Source organism: Acanthaster planci, linkage group LG05, assembly GCF_054643075.1.
Source record: "Acanthaster planci isolate LZ-2023a linkage group LG05, COTS_SCS, whole genome shotgun sequence".
NCBI classification, from domain to species: Eukaryota; Metazoa; Echinodermata; class Asteroidea; order Valvatida; family Acanthasteridae; genus Acanthaster; species Acanthaster planci.
The window spans coordinates 1,737,440-1,753,183 of NC_141781.1; the positions used below are offsets into that span (position 1 = coordinate 1,737,440).

Consider the following 15,744-nt stretch of genomic DNA (forward strand, 5'->3'; position numbering starts at 1 on the left):
CATTTATTTTGTGCACCCCCTTATGTACGTGTACTTCAGATCGAGGTTGAATTCCGAGCGGATTAATCGACTCTATCTTGAGCGATAAATTAAAATAGAAGGTAATATGGGTGTCGATAAAATAATATGCCTCATCTCTGACACTCGATAGAACGCAACCATTGGGAATCGATTTTATTTTTTCGAAGAAATCGAAAGTTCTCGTGGACAAATAAAATGAAAACATGACCTGCTGGCTGTATATTATGGGTACTGCACTGAAATGAAATAAGGCACGCTCGTTGTTCGCAAGATGGCTGTTACACACGGAAATCAGGTTCGCTTGATTTTTTTTCAGAGCAGCTAAAGAAGATGGATAAAAAGAATGCACCTTTGTGTTATGTAGAACCATTTTATTTTGGTTGTAATTACTGTAATGTTTGTGTTATAAACCTGGTAAAGCTTTCGCAGATTAATTGGTGTGTGAGTACGACTCCGCCGAGTGCGTGTTCGTCATGTTCGTATGTCGGGCTCCTAACGTTAGTCATGTTACTGTCTAGGCCTACGTCGGAAACACATACATGTAGGCTCTCCACCAAACCTTAAAACGTAGGGTCTCGTATTTAATTATTTGAGCTCAAATTAACTTCTTAACAGGTTACAACAGGTAGGCCTGCTGCACATAAATTGTATTTTCCCATTCCAATGATTTGTAATAGGCCTAGGCTGGCTTTTTTATTTAGCCTGGGGTAAGTCTGGGTATACCCGATTGGGGGAGAACCCGATGAGCCGTGATTTTTTTCATATAGTAGGGCCTACACTCTAGTCATTTCATTCACGTCACAGTCTTTAGGCCCTGCAGAGGCAATTTATTGAAGATTGATCTAGAAGATAACCAATGATTTGAAATGTATCGCCAAAAGACACGTGACCAGTGCTACTTGGTTGAAAGATTAAATTGTTTTCATCATTTAGCAGTCCATAGAAAGTGGCGACAATGTTTGTAAAAAAAGAAAGGTCTGTATTTTGTACGCACTGATCCAAAAATGAGGCGTCATCTTTGTCAGGTTTTCATCTGTCAAGGTAGGGGAAACACTTTGTATTTCACATCAAAGCTCAGTGCTATAAAATTTTACCGATAGACCGTTTAACAAATTGTACAACCCCCGCCAAGTCCCTGCTATCGAAACACACTACCAAGCAGGTTTCACAATTATTGCCATTTGGATGTGTGCTTGCACGGTCTGGCAGTTTCCTTCAATACCCTCACTTCCCTATCAGCTCATCACGCATCGTGACCAATCAGAGATTGGCTTTCTAATGACACTTTTCAGTGCTTGACATTATACCCATGTTTCTTTTCAGTGGATGCATACGTGCACGGTCTGAGTTGATGCCGTTGTTTTACCCCATAATTTCCCTCAAAAATCCAAACCCGGGCCTCTTTCTACAAAATTAACTCTGCACTTTGGCGAAAAAATGTCATTGTCATCTAGTTCAGTTGGTCTGAAACCTTGAATCTAATTCTTCCTTCTGTATAGAAAAGGGGTCCCGAAATTTACAATCCCTTTTCAAGTGTTAGGAGCTTGGGTGAGGGTACATTGTAGGTAACGCAGCCTCCTGATGATACATTTTGACATACAGTGTTAGTAATTATCTGTTACAGATCAGTCACATTGCTTTGACATAAAATGGTTATTTAATAGGGAATTGGTTTTTGTAACCTGTTCTTTACGCAGCAACCACAATTTTCAAGTTTCATAAATACCACAGTTTTAAAAATGATCCATACAAGCTTTTCCTCAGACAATTTCAGTCATTTTCAAGTTGAATGAACCTGTCTTTAATGAAAATACAGAGAGAGGTTGAATGTATTATAAACGTTTGGTGGCGAGTACATGGTAGCTGGATATGGAACTCTTACCACCAATTTGTATTTTAGACTGGTGTTGCAACTACGTTTTGTATATACCACTGAAATTTACACAATCTTCTGATACAAGAACAATTTCTCTGTAGTTGTACAACTATGAATACAGTGTTTTCTTGATTTCAATTTCAGACAAGCAATTCACAACCAAGCAAAACATGGGGTAAGTGACTCAAAAAAGTGCCAAGCTGTTCTTCTCTTTGTTTAATCAACTTCTACTTTGTAGCGTCTTAAACTTGAAAAAATTGGATTCTCCCTCAATCCTCCGAAATCCTCCAAACTTTCTTGAAAATGTTATTTGGAGGTATGCCTGCTGCCTCAATCCTTCAAATCCTTCGGCAATTCCTGTTGTTACATGTATGTTTAGGCAGTGCGAATGGCGTTCTTGAGCGGTGTGGTTGATTCAAAAGAAATATCAGGCTAATTTATGCATGACTTAGCAAAAGCAACACAAGGTCTAGCCCACGACCTTCATGCATGGCATCCTTCGCAATAAGCCATGCACTTTTGCCATTCACCCTCAATCCTCCAAAACTGCCTGAAGGATTTTGGAGGATTAAGGAGGGTTAGGGTTAGGATTTTGGATGGTTTGTGGAAAAGAAAAACCTTGCATTGCACATTTTAATATAACAGTTGTTGTGCATCATAAACACCAGGAAGATTATCTTACTTATCAGACCTGTCCCCCAGATACTGAACCCCCTTTCCCTCACTAAAATTCCCATTACAGAATCCTTCCATCTCCCAGAAAAGCATTTGGGTTTAGGAACAAAGAGTTACCCTACATTCCTTAGTACAGCTGTCCTAGTTTAGCACTGTCTCTGTCATCAGAACTCAGTTTGTACGAGCTTCACCGCACTCCCCAAGAAGCCATCACGGATGACACCGAGATAGCTGTGTCTCCTCGTAGCCTCCACAGTGAGCTGATGTGCCCAATATGCCTCGATATGCTGAAGAATACCTACACAACCAAGGAATGTCTACATCGGTTCTGCCAAGAGTGTATCATCACAGCCCTGCGGAGTGGGTGAGTTAGAATCTGCCTTATTGTGCTCAAATTAATGAGTAGTTTTGATGAGTGTGAGGACTTGAGTGCAGTCTTCACAGATCTTTGGAATCAACCAGGAGATTTGGGAGGATTTGTCAGTACCGAGGAACTCAAGAAAGTACTATTTAGCCCAGCCATCCCATGCAGGACTTCACACTTCTCCTGAGTTGTAGTGTGAAGAATGTGCCGCTGGTTTCCAGGGGAAAGGGGGGTATCTAAAAGAAGCACATTTTTCTTCTTTTTTTTTTTATAATAAGAGAAAGGTGATTTATTTTCCTTCCAAAGTGAACAAAAGTCATAAACAATTGCACAAAGAAATTACTCAATTCTTTAGCCCAAAAAGTAATGTTGGCCATCCCCCCAAGAAAACCTGGTGCTGAATCCACCCTTGACTGCTGAGTGGAAAATGTTTAGGATTAAGACTAGGCATTAGCATTTAGGCCTGTGCATTTACAGGCATACGTGTATTTAGAACCAGGTACCCGTTTTGTTACATATTGGCTACCTAGGTGCCTGCAAAATTAGAGATAAACAAGTGAATTGTCACAGCCTGATCTGTAACATCATCGTATGGTCATGGTATTTTTCCCAAAGCCAACAATACTGATTGATCTTGTCACAACACCAGAACACTGGTGCACTTGGAGTGGACGCCAATTTCAATTGAGTAGGCATCTTTGTGTTGATGTTTTGGAGATTGTTGCATTTCCAGGAACAAAGAGTGTCCAACATGCCGTAAGAAACTGGTGTCCAAGCGGTCACTCCGTCCAGATCCCAATTTTGATGCTTTGATTTCTAAGATCTACCCCAGCCGAGACGAGTACGAGGCTCATCAGGTATGTGACCAACTCACCAAAGGCAGTCTGTCTACAAATACGGTAAACTCTTGACAACTCAAAGTGAGTTCACTCAAACTCTGCTTATCTCAAAGACATTCTTCATTCCCGCCAAAAGAACAGGCTTTTATGTTCAAAAATACTTCCACAACTCGAAATGCCCCACACCACTACATCCTCTTAACTCAAAGTTTTTTAACCCCTTCATGCGGGGATTCTTTTGACTGCAACTGCTAGGCTGCGGTATGCCCAGTATGCAAAGCGCTGTCCAGCAGCAGGCCCACATTGAAACCGCAGGTGAATGATGAATAGAGTGTGTGTGTGCTATGCACAAATCCTCACACTCAGAGTGAAGGGGTTAAGAGCCGATCCAAAAAGACCGCCGCCAAATTTCTGGCAATGAGTGGGAAAAGAACGCAGAGACTTTAATTATGAGTCATTTCTGCAAACTGCACTTCGTCTTTTTGCATAAGGACATGAGCGTGCTTGCTGCCAGTGCTTTTGTAATGGACTCGTCATGACCAGCACCTCAACAAATCCCAGCTTTCAAGCAAGCCTTATAGCCATTACAGCCCAGATGTAGCCGGCACGCATGCACTCCAGTCATTGATTCTCTAAGGTAGCCATGTGACCGCACTAAAGGAAGCTTGGTGCATGCCGCAAATAAGGCCTGGCTGCCACTGCCTACAAAATTGCAGCACTCGCGTGCTACTCACGTGCTGACTGACATGCACGGTGCTGGAAATTCTGTTTTGTGTCGCCAAATTTCACTCGAGTTTTTTAAGTAGGAAAGGTAAGGGAATGAAAAGACAAACAAAAATACACAAATATTCTTTATTGAGGTTTTTATGCGTTCACATTTTGAAATGTAAAATGGTGCACCCTCAAGTGTTTAAAAAGGAAGGATCATGTAGCCAAACAGGAAACCCTGGGCCCGGCCCTCTTCGGCCACGTGAGCAAGCACAGGGCTGTGTGCTTTGCACCGTGGTGTATGCCAAACGGAAGAATTGTCACAAAAAGTACACAGTTTTGGTGGTTTATGTTTAACTTTTCAGTAGAAAAGAGAATTTTACATGAGAAAAACATGAAATATCAGCAAATTAATAATGATTTTTAGAAGAAATTTATTCTTGGATATAAAACTACCATAACATCTCCAATAGCCACCACGGGGGCAAGTAGGGTTACTTTTGTACTCTGCATGTATGTGTAGACGAGTCTCGGGAACTTTCGTTAGCTCGAAATCCGCATAACTCAAATTTTTTATCCATTCACCTGAGGTTTGAGTTATAGAGAGTTTACTGTTGGAGGCGTTTCGCTCATTTCGATCCTGTTTAACATTTGTCAGAAAGATTTCAATGCAGCCTTCAATTTGCTGTTCAAGTGAACACTTGGGACTAGAATTATAGCCATGATTTGTAAGATTTGGAGAAGGTCACTAGTAACCAAGAACTTTTATTTCATGACTTGCATTACTTGACTGGTTTGTAATTTCAAATATTTATCCTTAATGTGTACATCTGCTAAATTTTATGTAATTGAAGATCTGGTTGTTCAAAATTTGATTGAATTTGATTTCAGTTGATTTTAAGAATGTGAAGTCCAGTGGCTATTGCTACATGTATGTTTGAATGCTAATGTGACATTTCTGTACATTTGCAAAAGATGTGGCTGTGGCTACTGCTGTAGTTGTAATAACTTGGAGGATTTAAAAAGATGTTCGCAGAGCAAACCGCTAATGTTCACATTTGACCAAGCCTTTGAATTGTTCGTTTGTGCCATCAGGAGCGGGTTTTGGCCAAGTTGACTGGTCACCACACCACTGCTTTAAGCAATAGCATCGAGGAAGGCCTCAAGATGCAAGCCATGAACAGAGCACAGCGTGTGGTGAGTATGGGAGAACTCACTAACCCATGCGGCCAGACATACATCAACCATTGTCTTTGGCAAAGAAAGCAGCGCCACACGCATTATTTACACAGTGGGCAGGCCTTCCAAGATTAAGAAATTAAAGTCCACTGCTAGCAATGACAAATATTATTAAGGGAATAAATGTGTGCTTGGCCACTCTTAAATTTTTTCCATTCATAAATGGGTAATCCTAGAAATTAGGGGTCCTTTTTTTGTGTCCCTGTCACATCTGACATTTGATTTTGTAAGTTCAGAACACATCTTTTAATTTCCAAAAGTGATGAATTAATGCAAATTGCCTGCCAAACAAATAGTACTAGTTGTAAATCAATTTGAGTCATGATTCCATGTCAAATAACAGGTCAGATGTAACAGGGACACAAAAATGTCACCTTTTTGGACCCCTAATTTCTGGAATTACCGAAATACCATTTTTAAGTCAGAGAGTCAAAACAAGAACTCAACATATCATAGATTTCGAACAATTTTGGTGTTGAATTTTACTTTAGTTTTTCCAAACACCCCTCTCTAATTTATGGTATATTCCTTGTGCGATTCGTCCAGAAGAATCTCTCTATATATGGACTTGGTGCACATGTGGCGCTTTCAGCGTGCAGCATTGCATGCAGAATCTTGACCAACAGGGATGGTTTAAACAGTGTTGTATCCCAGTGTGATAGCATTTTTTATGCAGCGGACATTATCAAATCTCAGCGGGCATTATCAAATGTTGATACGCTGTCATGTTGCGCATTGTTGAATAGGGAAACTGTTGCAGGTATTTATGAATTAATTAATAGCGCCTGTGTCCAAATGTCTACACAAAGGCAGAGAAAATGTCCACTACGTATACATACATGTATTTTTCCATTGAAATTTGGTAACAGAAACTGTAATATTATTTATTAGAAGGAGTGAACTTGACCAAAACTTAATCATTTTGAACCCTCACTGTCCCCAATCCTCCAAGGGTTGAATAAAACAAAGACTGTTAAAGTTAATTAACAAACATGAAAAGCTGCCATTTTGAGTTCCATGTAGGACACCGTTTGAATTAGATTTGGTTAAACCGTTGATCCTCACTGATTAACCGTTGATCCATTTCAGAGGAAACACAATCAGGTGTGTGAGGACCCGGAGCCCGGAGACGCTGTGGGCGGCAGCAGTGGTGGGGACGTGGGCAGTGTGGACATGGACCCAGAAGCTGAGCCTGAACCAGGTGATGTAGACACCTGCAAACGGTTACGTACCTCGGATGAATCCAGCACAGAGGCAATGGAACAGGTACGTGTTGATGCAGATTGCAGTTATGGTGACCTGTGAGATGCGGTGTTGGTCACATACCCCATTCACTCACTTTGCCCACAACCACCTTGCCCATTTGCCACTTCGCCCATTTGCCACTTTACCTATTTGCCACTTTGCTCATTTGCCACTTTGCCCATTTGCCACTTTACCTATTTGCCACTTTGCTCATTTGCCACTTCGCCCATTTGCCACTTTACCTATTTGCCACTTTGCTCATTTGCCACTTCGCCCACGGCCTTTGTCAAAACTGGAAAGAGTAGAGGAGTGGGACACATTCAAACCACTAGTCAACCCTCCTGAACCCAACTTGAATGTCAGGGATGATAAAAGTGTCAAATACAGGTAGCAATATTAGGATAGGGTAGATTTAGAAACTGTTGAGGTTTTCTTTGATTTAGACTGACACAAAGCTAAAAGTGGGCGTGGCGCCGACGCATGTAGCGAGAACATCGTGGAATAGCTGCTGTACCACTTCTGCAATAACATAAAGTACATTCAGAAATTTGACTACTCAAATTTGACTCAAATGATCAAAACCTTCAGAAATATTTCAGTGACTTGGTTCTTAGAATTAGAATCATCGTCATGCATCTAGGTATTTTCCATTTTTTACTAGGTCTCAGTGCACACTGAAATATTGTGTGGGCCACGTGGCACGTGGGCCAAGTGGTAAATGGGCGAAGTGGTTGTGGGTGAAATGGTACATGTAAGTGGGCGAAGTGACTTTAAAACATGAGATATACGTAGGCCTAATTTCCATATGGTTATAATGACCACCAGCAGCACGTAAGATGTTACAATAAAGAGAGTTGCTGAAAAGACGGTACGTGATGTCATTCGACAAAAAACACAAACAAAAAGCAAGCCTCCTAAACACTGAAAATATTCGGATAAAATGCTTTGAACCAAAACTGGTACTTCACTTTGATTCATTTCATTTATGGTCAGCTGCTTCGTTGGGATTAATTTCTCTGTTGTGTGGAGAAAATTGGCCAAATACATGATACTTAAGCAAGCGAGACGATATTGTACAGTTTTGCCAGTGTTCTTATTCATACGGACCTACTTTTTCGACTGTGCAGAAAGTCAGCAAAGTTGAACTTGATTCAGCTATGCCAACTCTGTGCGTCTGTGTTTGCATCAATGGCAACAGATCGTTTCCACATGATTTTGGTGATGCTGTCTGCATTTCTTTACGTGGATACGGAAACAAGGCTTTAAAGTTTGTCCACATGGCATGCAAGACTGTGTCATCCTAACCTTATTTCACATCATGCAATACCTGAATTATTGACCTCAGTGCCACACTGTCAAAGTAGAAAGGTCTAATCCAAGGTGTGTCGAAAAAAGAATGCTCTAATCAGAAATATTCAGAAAAGTGGGGGACTGACGACTGTCAGAATGAATCAAATCTTTAAAGTTTGCATGTCCTTGTTTTGGTTTGCAGGAGATTGAGCTGGTTTTCAAGCCCCACCCCATGCATGAACATCCAGCCCTGAGACCAGACTCCAAGCGTTACCTGAAGACATCAGCTGTAGCAACAATCGACCACCTCAGCCAGTACCTCTCTTTGCGTGTTGGTCTGGATGGAGGAGGTATACAGTCTTGTGTTTTTCTTGGTGTATTGTTTTTGGTTTTAGATTAAACATTTGTAACTCCTTTCCCTCAGTGTGATGTGATCCAAGTATTGATGACGACTCTGTGTGTAGGAGGTAACTCAGGATGACTTTTTTGACTCGGTATGTTTTTTAACCCCTCGGTGCCGGTACCGAAAACCTTGGGTTTGTACGCATAGCCGGGGTGCCCAAAATCGGACAAAGGAGCTTGGCCTTGTAACAAAAGACTATACTCGGAACAAATGACCGAGCTGCTGGAAATTGCCAACATTTTTCAGCACACAGTTCTGGCATTAGTGGAGGTAATCCGTCATTGTTTCGAAACAGTATACCACTGTTTGCAGCATTCAGCGCCCGCAGATTATAAGCGGGGACAAAAGTGCTCCAGTACCCCAGCGATGAGCGATGCAGTACCGCTGCACGCTAATCTGGCCACATTTGAAAAGACACCATTGCCATTCAAAAACGCACTGGGCCAATTTCGGGAACAAAGGAAATTAGGCAACACCACACCATTGTGGGCTCTCTTTGCTGGGCGGCAGGCCTGGCTTCAGTGGAGGTTGCCAGTCAGATAAGAGTAGCCACCAGACAGTCATTTGTGTGGGTGTAAGTGTCTAGTAAATGAAGTTGTGAATGTTTGAAGAAGTTTGAAAATAGAAAAATTTGAAAATTGCCCGGAAACTCTTCCCGCATGTGCAAATTCCACCTGGCAGGAAGTGGTTAAGACAGCCTATCCATGATTTGCCACTGATTCTGTTTGATATTCGCAGATTCATCCCTCAGCCTTGTTTCAAACCATCCGTGCACCTCATCCTCAGCCTACTTTATTTCCTCACCTCATTGACTATTCCCTGCATGAGCATGAGGTTAAATCCTCGGCATGGTCGCTTAGTGCCTGACCGTACACTGCTTTTACATCAAGGAAGTAGGCTTTTCCCCCAAAGTTCATGCAGCAAGAAACATGCCTGCGGCAACACATTTTCCTTAAGGGGGGGTTGAGGTTGTAACATCATAAATATCTAGGCTTTTTTGATGGATCTCTGACATTGGTGAGTTTGATTATGTCCGTGGCTTAACATGGTCAAAGTTGGGGGTGCGATTTTGTACACCAGCACCCTGGTCCAAAAAGGTTAGGGGTGCTTAGCACCCACAGCGCCCCCCCGTTCCCTCGGGCTTGGCAAGAACGCAGGTGACCCGGTTAGTACATGTTTACATGCCACCCTAAGCTTTTGGTTGTGAAAATAATGATGCTACTTGCTATATGTCTGCATTTCAGGTCCAAGTGATCAGCGGTCCACAAGAGACTCATCCCCAGGTATCTGAGCAAAAGACACCCCCAAAAAATTCAAAGCAAACAACAAACTCGTGAAGTTAGGGCTGAGGCTAGTACTCAGACACCATTGCATATTCTTGACTGAAAATCAGACCTACAAACCTGTCGTACTCCTTCCTGAGGTCAGGCATTACCACACAGTAGATTAAAAGGGATTTAAATGAGTCCTCAATTCATTTAAAATTCTAATCTATTATGTGGTGATGCCTGACCTCAGGAATTAGTACGCGGTTGGCAGGTCTGAAAAATGGTGGGTACCTTGTTTCACTTTTGGTTTCATATTTATTGTTAATCACCTTTGGGAATTCTGAAATGCCCAGAGTAAAAGGCTTCAACCAGCTATATTATCAGATCCCAGGTCTTTGTATTGGTAATCTTCCTTTCTTGATAATACAGAGTTCTTGTTTTAAATCCCAAAGATCTAGTTGAGTAATTGCTTTTTACACCTAACTTTCCCAGATTCTTAAAATATCTACCAAGAGGTTATGGGGGAATTTACAGGATTTTGGAAGATAGATCCGTGCCCCTAGAGTTTTGAAGTACAAGGAATGAGCCATTGGTTCCCTGCACAGAAATGGCTCTTGAAGAGTCTGGAAAGATCATGGAAACCCCTGAATCATAGAAACTGGAGTCATTTAAAAATTATTCTTTACTGTGTGCAGAAAGCAGTCAGCGAGATGTTCCCAGACCCTTGGAGTTTGACATCAGTATTAGTTCCACACCATCACAATATACAGTGAGTAATTTACTGTTACAAATAATGTCATGACCTCTGTTGGCTAAGCTCAAGTGCCTTAATAGAAAGCATAAAATTGTCTCATTAGTGAGATGTGTTGGACCGGTATAGTTTTTGGATTTCTGTAACATTGTAAAACTTGCATATTTAAGGAAAAAGTTTTCAGATAGCGTTACGAAAATCATAATTTGCTTTTCGGTACATTTCTAAATCAATTCCCATGGTTTTTTTTACAAGAGGACAGAAAAACTCTGATAACACTCCACCGGTCAAAAAAACCGTTCACCAATGAAGGCTTTCCCCTGCCTGGTGACAAACATGCCTCCAGTACTTTCCCTAATTTCATGCATGCACGCCTCTCGGCGGAGCAATAAAAATTGCCTGTCCAAAGAGAAGGGCTGACAGAGGTCAAGGCTGTACCTTGCAGTACTAAGGGGGGCAATTTGAATGAGGCCTTTTCATAATCAAGAGGGTTGGACATTCCAAGGGCCGTTTTGAATCACCCTGCTGAGTGTTGATGTGTCTGTCCAGAAAAACTCGTTGAGGCTTCTGGGCGATCTTGTTCATACGTGTATATGATTTTGTGAGAAACTGGACAACTGTCAACTATCCCTCAGCTGTGCATATATCCATATTAAATGAAGTGAGGCAATATCCTTTTGTTAGTATTCTGCACAGCACAAATTGCTCTCACTGCATACTATCCCAATTCTTACTTGGGCCCCATTTGCTCATAATCCAAGGACTTCCTATATCAAGCCTGCACCTTCAAAGTATTCCTTGATTTTTTTTTTCTCAATCCCAATCCCACTTGGGCCCCATTTGCTCATAATCCAATGACTTCCTATATCAAGCCTGCACCTTCAATGTATTCCTTGATTTTTTTTTTTCAATCCCAATCCCATTTGGGCCCCATTTGCTCATAATCCAATGACTTCCTATATCAAGCCTGTACCTTCAAAGTATTCCTTGATTTTTTTTTCTCAATCCCAATTCCCACTTGGGCCCCATTTGCTCATAATCCAATGACTTCCTATATCAAGCCTGTACCTTCAAAGTATTTCTTGATTTTTTTTTCTCAATCCCAATTCCCACTTGGGCCCCATTAGCTCATAATCCATTGACTTCCCATATCAAGCCTGCACCTATAAGTATTTCTTGAATTGTTCTTTTCTCAGATACTGTCAGGGTCAATGACCTTGGAGCAGGTCCAGGACAAATACTGGCGAGTGTCCAGACCATTAGAGATGTACTACAGCGTCCGAGGCAGCCACTGAGTGTAGCAAGGACGTTCATTGTATATACTTTCTTTATGTGGAGGGTTAGAGTAATCTCTCTTTTGATCTGGTCTTGTCCTGAACTCTGCGCCATATTTACACCTCACCGATAACAAAGTGGAAACCAACTCGAAACTTCATGTGACCAGAAATACAGATCATGGTGAACAGAAATTACCTCCTTTGATTTTGACTTTTTAAATTGAAGGAAAAAAAATGGATTGCAAAAATATGTCCGTGGAGCTTAAGGAGTTGCATTTGTATTTGTTATGAACCAGTATTAGATTTACATTGAATTTACTTCATGACTTCAGTCAATCATAATGGCAGAACTTGTTAATTTGGAGGTTCCATTGGCTTTATTTCCACTCTGTAATCTTTATTACCTGATTATACGTGCTAAATTGTTTTCCACCTGCATTTAAAATGCTTGATTCCCCAATGCTTTGCTATAGGACTGCTTCAACGTAAACCTGATACTTGTGACTAATTGTATGATTTTTAAAAGAAAAAAGACCCAATGCATGTTTGTCTTTGTCATCATTTTTAAGCGTGTTGGTAATCGTATACTCTTCATGCCCAGGTTATGTTATCTACATCAGCTGTTTTAAACCGTCTTGAATCAATATAGTTCTGCATATGTTATTTCATTTGCCAACTGTGTATAATTACAGTCATATAATTTCAGTTACTTATTCACAGACACTTAAAGTATATTTGGAGGACTAGCTGTCACATTTGAAAATTACTTCTAAAACTTTAAACATCATAGAAACATGAAATATATGTACTTACGTTTCAAGCTTGTAGTGAAAAATCACACTTTGGAAAACACTACTTGTTAAAGGAATTTAACTATTATTAACTATTACAAATGGGCAAACTTTGAAAATCATTTAGCAATGGCATTGAAATTGGCGAAGCGTTATGGTTATAGGCATTAAATTTGATGGTCAGGATCGTTTTAACTGGTACCCATCGACCTATTTTCAGGGCAAGTTTAAGCAACAACTCCACTCCTGTCACTGAAATGAGGGATGGTTGGACCACCGGGGCAACTGTTTTAGAACCAGGCCCTGGGGCACGGTTGCCCTGCTGGTTATCATGCAGTAGCTTTCTTCGTAACAAAGTATAGAGTGAACCAGTGATGGGTAAATAATTGAACAAGATGGCAGAGACTGGATGTGGGGAGAGTAGCAATAGGAACGATGAAGGTGTTTGCAAAAAAAAAGAGTAACTTGCCTTGGCCAGAAAGGGATGGTATTGACCAATGGTTAGAACCACACTCATTGCTGGATCATACCCTCAGCTGAGGCTACTTCACATTTTTACTGGATCTCTAGGGTAGTTTTCAAAGCGTTAGAATTGGTTGTCTTTGTCACCAAAGTGACGACTGTGCGTTCATGTACATATCACACGTGGTATTTAACTTTAGCATATTAAATGTTGCGTGCATTCCAATCTGCCTGAATGGTCTTCTTACTTCTCTCTTTGCAGTTTTTTTTTATCTTCCCATGTCCAATTTACACTCGATTTCAAAACTGAATTCAGATATTCAATTATATCTTCATGTTACAGATTAAGCAGCTAAGTATTACAACCCAAAAGAACACAAAGTCTAAATGAAATGGGAATGATGATAAAAATAAAGAAATTGACTGGAGTGGGATTTGAACACTGGTATGGTACGATATTCCGCAGGCTGCAGGTTCAAATCCTGCTCCACTCAATTTCTTTGATGACCTTCATCATCATTTGTAAGCACCTAGTCAGTTTCCCTATATAATTTGTTTCATGAAATGGCCATGTATACATGTACAACTTCATTCGAAGCACAGTGTATATGCTGTAGCTTCAAGAGGAATACAGGTGAGGCACAGTTACGAGATACATAGCTTTATGTGCAATACTCTATAAGAAGTCCTATAAAAAATCTGATACATGTTTAAAATTTGTTTGAAAGCAACAAAAACTCCAATCTGTACACTTGGATTAAACAGTCACTGCAGAAATTTCAAAATATCAACACAGGATTCAGTATTGTAGTAATACACAAATTGAAGGGCAACTCTCCTCTCGTAAGTAACTCTGAAATGTTCAGGTGAATGCAAAACTCAAGGAAATTCACTGTTCAACATTTGCAGCAAAATTTGTGTGACTTGAAATGTATTCAGCTTGCAAATCTGCAGGCTGAATATTTGATCTTCAAAAGATCGCAGTAATGTTCAGTTTGTGCCAATATTGAACAGGCATTAAATCTATGCCCGATGCGCAATGCATGATGGGAATTCCTTCAAGATGGGAATTCCTTCAAGTTGGGAACTAAAATGCTGTTTTTACAGTGTCATTCTGCTATTGGTCTCCCACAATCTTTAAGTAAAATTGAACTTTGATCAATATACTGAATAGCAGCAATAGAAGGTTAACAATTTCATAGGTTTTGAAATGAACTAAAAATTGACAAAATAATGTATACAGTGTGGACATTTGATAATTCAAATGCCAGTGATACTATTTGGATATTGATTGGAAAATTGGTTTGAGAGTAATTTATCTGTGAGTCTTCACAATTGCCGTCTGACAGCTAACAAGGTCAGAGTCGGGACAACCAAGGTGGAGGCCAGGGCAGTCAAGAAGACTTGATGTATTGAATTGGTATCTACATGTACCACATTCAAATTTCTTGATCTTCGAGGCTTTCCACTAAGCATGGCTCTGGAGTGTTGCATTTTCATAGCTGGGGTTGGCAATGCTGAGGTCTTTAGCCAGTGAGATCTCTTTGTTTTCATTGGTGTCAGTCTCGTTGGTGTACCGCACTGCAGGAATATCCTTGGGCATCATCCTCTGACGACGGACGAAGTACAGGACACCGATGATGATAACTGCCAGGGCTACACCCAGAAGAATTCCCAGCACGGTGGCGGTAGCAACGGAACCCGAAGAGGCTTGGGCTCCGGGCTCCCCTGGCTCTGCAACTACAAACCAAAAGAATGAATTACTCCATGACTGTGACCGGCTGGGTTTCCAGAACCATTGTCAAATAATTTTGATTTTTACTGTATGACGGTTAGTAAACTGTGATTACATTCGAGTTAGTGAGTCTGTGATCTTTTTGATTGTTGTAAAGACTTCCTATGATTTGGCTGCTTGAATGGCAGGTTCAACTTTGCTGCAAAGGTCTTGTAGCCATTTGTTCCTGCAGCCTTTGATTTTCCTTTATTCTCTTGGTTTAAGAAAGTTGATCTGCTGCCGAGGATTTGACACATTATTTAGTTTGGCAACCTGATGAAAAATGGACATTATGTGGGTGAAAAAGGTTGCCAGTTCCTGTTGGGTTATTGGGCAAGATTCCTCTAGAGGCTGTGAACTTCATAGCGGCTCTGGTGACTTGTCACCCATGTTGTTAGGTTGGGTCACAAATAGGTTCCAATTTTTAACTCGGCTATGAATTTATTGACCCCCGATTGCACAGCTGGGCTCGCAATTACTTTCTGATGCCTTGTTTTTCTGGAAAACAAGCACAGCCTACAGAGAACAGAGTTGGCACGGTTGGCCTCTCATGAGAGACATCTTCATCCTCAGAAGTTGGTGTACCACAGTGGCTTGCCTCAAGTTAGTGGGTCCCTCTACTGGATTCAAGTCCACTTGTGAAAAACTTGGCAGCGATTTTAAGTGATTAATGCTGAAATGGATGAACCACAATGCTTCATTAAAACTGACGGGAGGCTTTTGTCCATCAGATTGATCTGCGATGACAGATGGTTGAGCTG

General features: G+C 40.9%; 2 protein-coding genes across 2 annotated transcripts in view; one reads left to right on the top strand and one right to left on the bottom strand.

The window, feature by feature from the left end:
• Positions 1–193: 193 nt before the first annotated feature.
• On the top strand, positions 194–13,435 carry ring1 (ring finger protein 1). The gene is made up of 10 exons (XM_022247282.2): positions 194–316; positions 2,042–2,072; positions 2,741–2,936; positions 3,670–3,793; positions 5,579–5,680; positions 6,812–6,988; positions 8,460–8,607; positions 9,905–9,943; positions 10,624–10,697; positions 11,876–13,435. The coding sequence occupies exons 1-10, from the start codon at positions 293–295 to the stop codon at positions 11,972–11,974; spliced, it is 1,014 nt and encodes a 337-aa protein (XP_022102974.1). The 5' UTR covers positions 194–292; the 3' UTR covers positions 11,975–13,435.
• Positions 12,308–15,744, bottom strand: part of LOC147798986 (MAM and LDL-receptor class A domain-containing protein 1-like) — a 32,115-nt gene continuing 28,678 nt past the window's right edge. Inside the window, exon 22 of the mRNA XM_022247276.2 lies at positions 12,308–14,949. Within this exon, the coding sequence (XP_022102968.2) occupies positions 14,678–14,949 (272 nt within the window). The 3' untranslated portion in view covers positions 12,308–14,677. The remainder of the gene's footprint in view (positions 14,950–15,744) is intronic.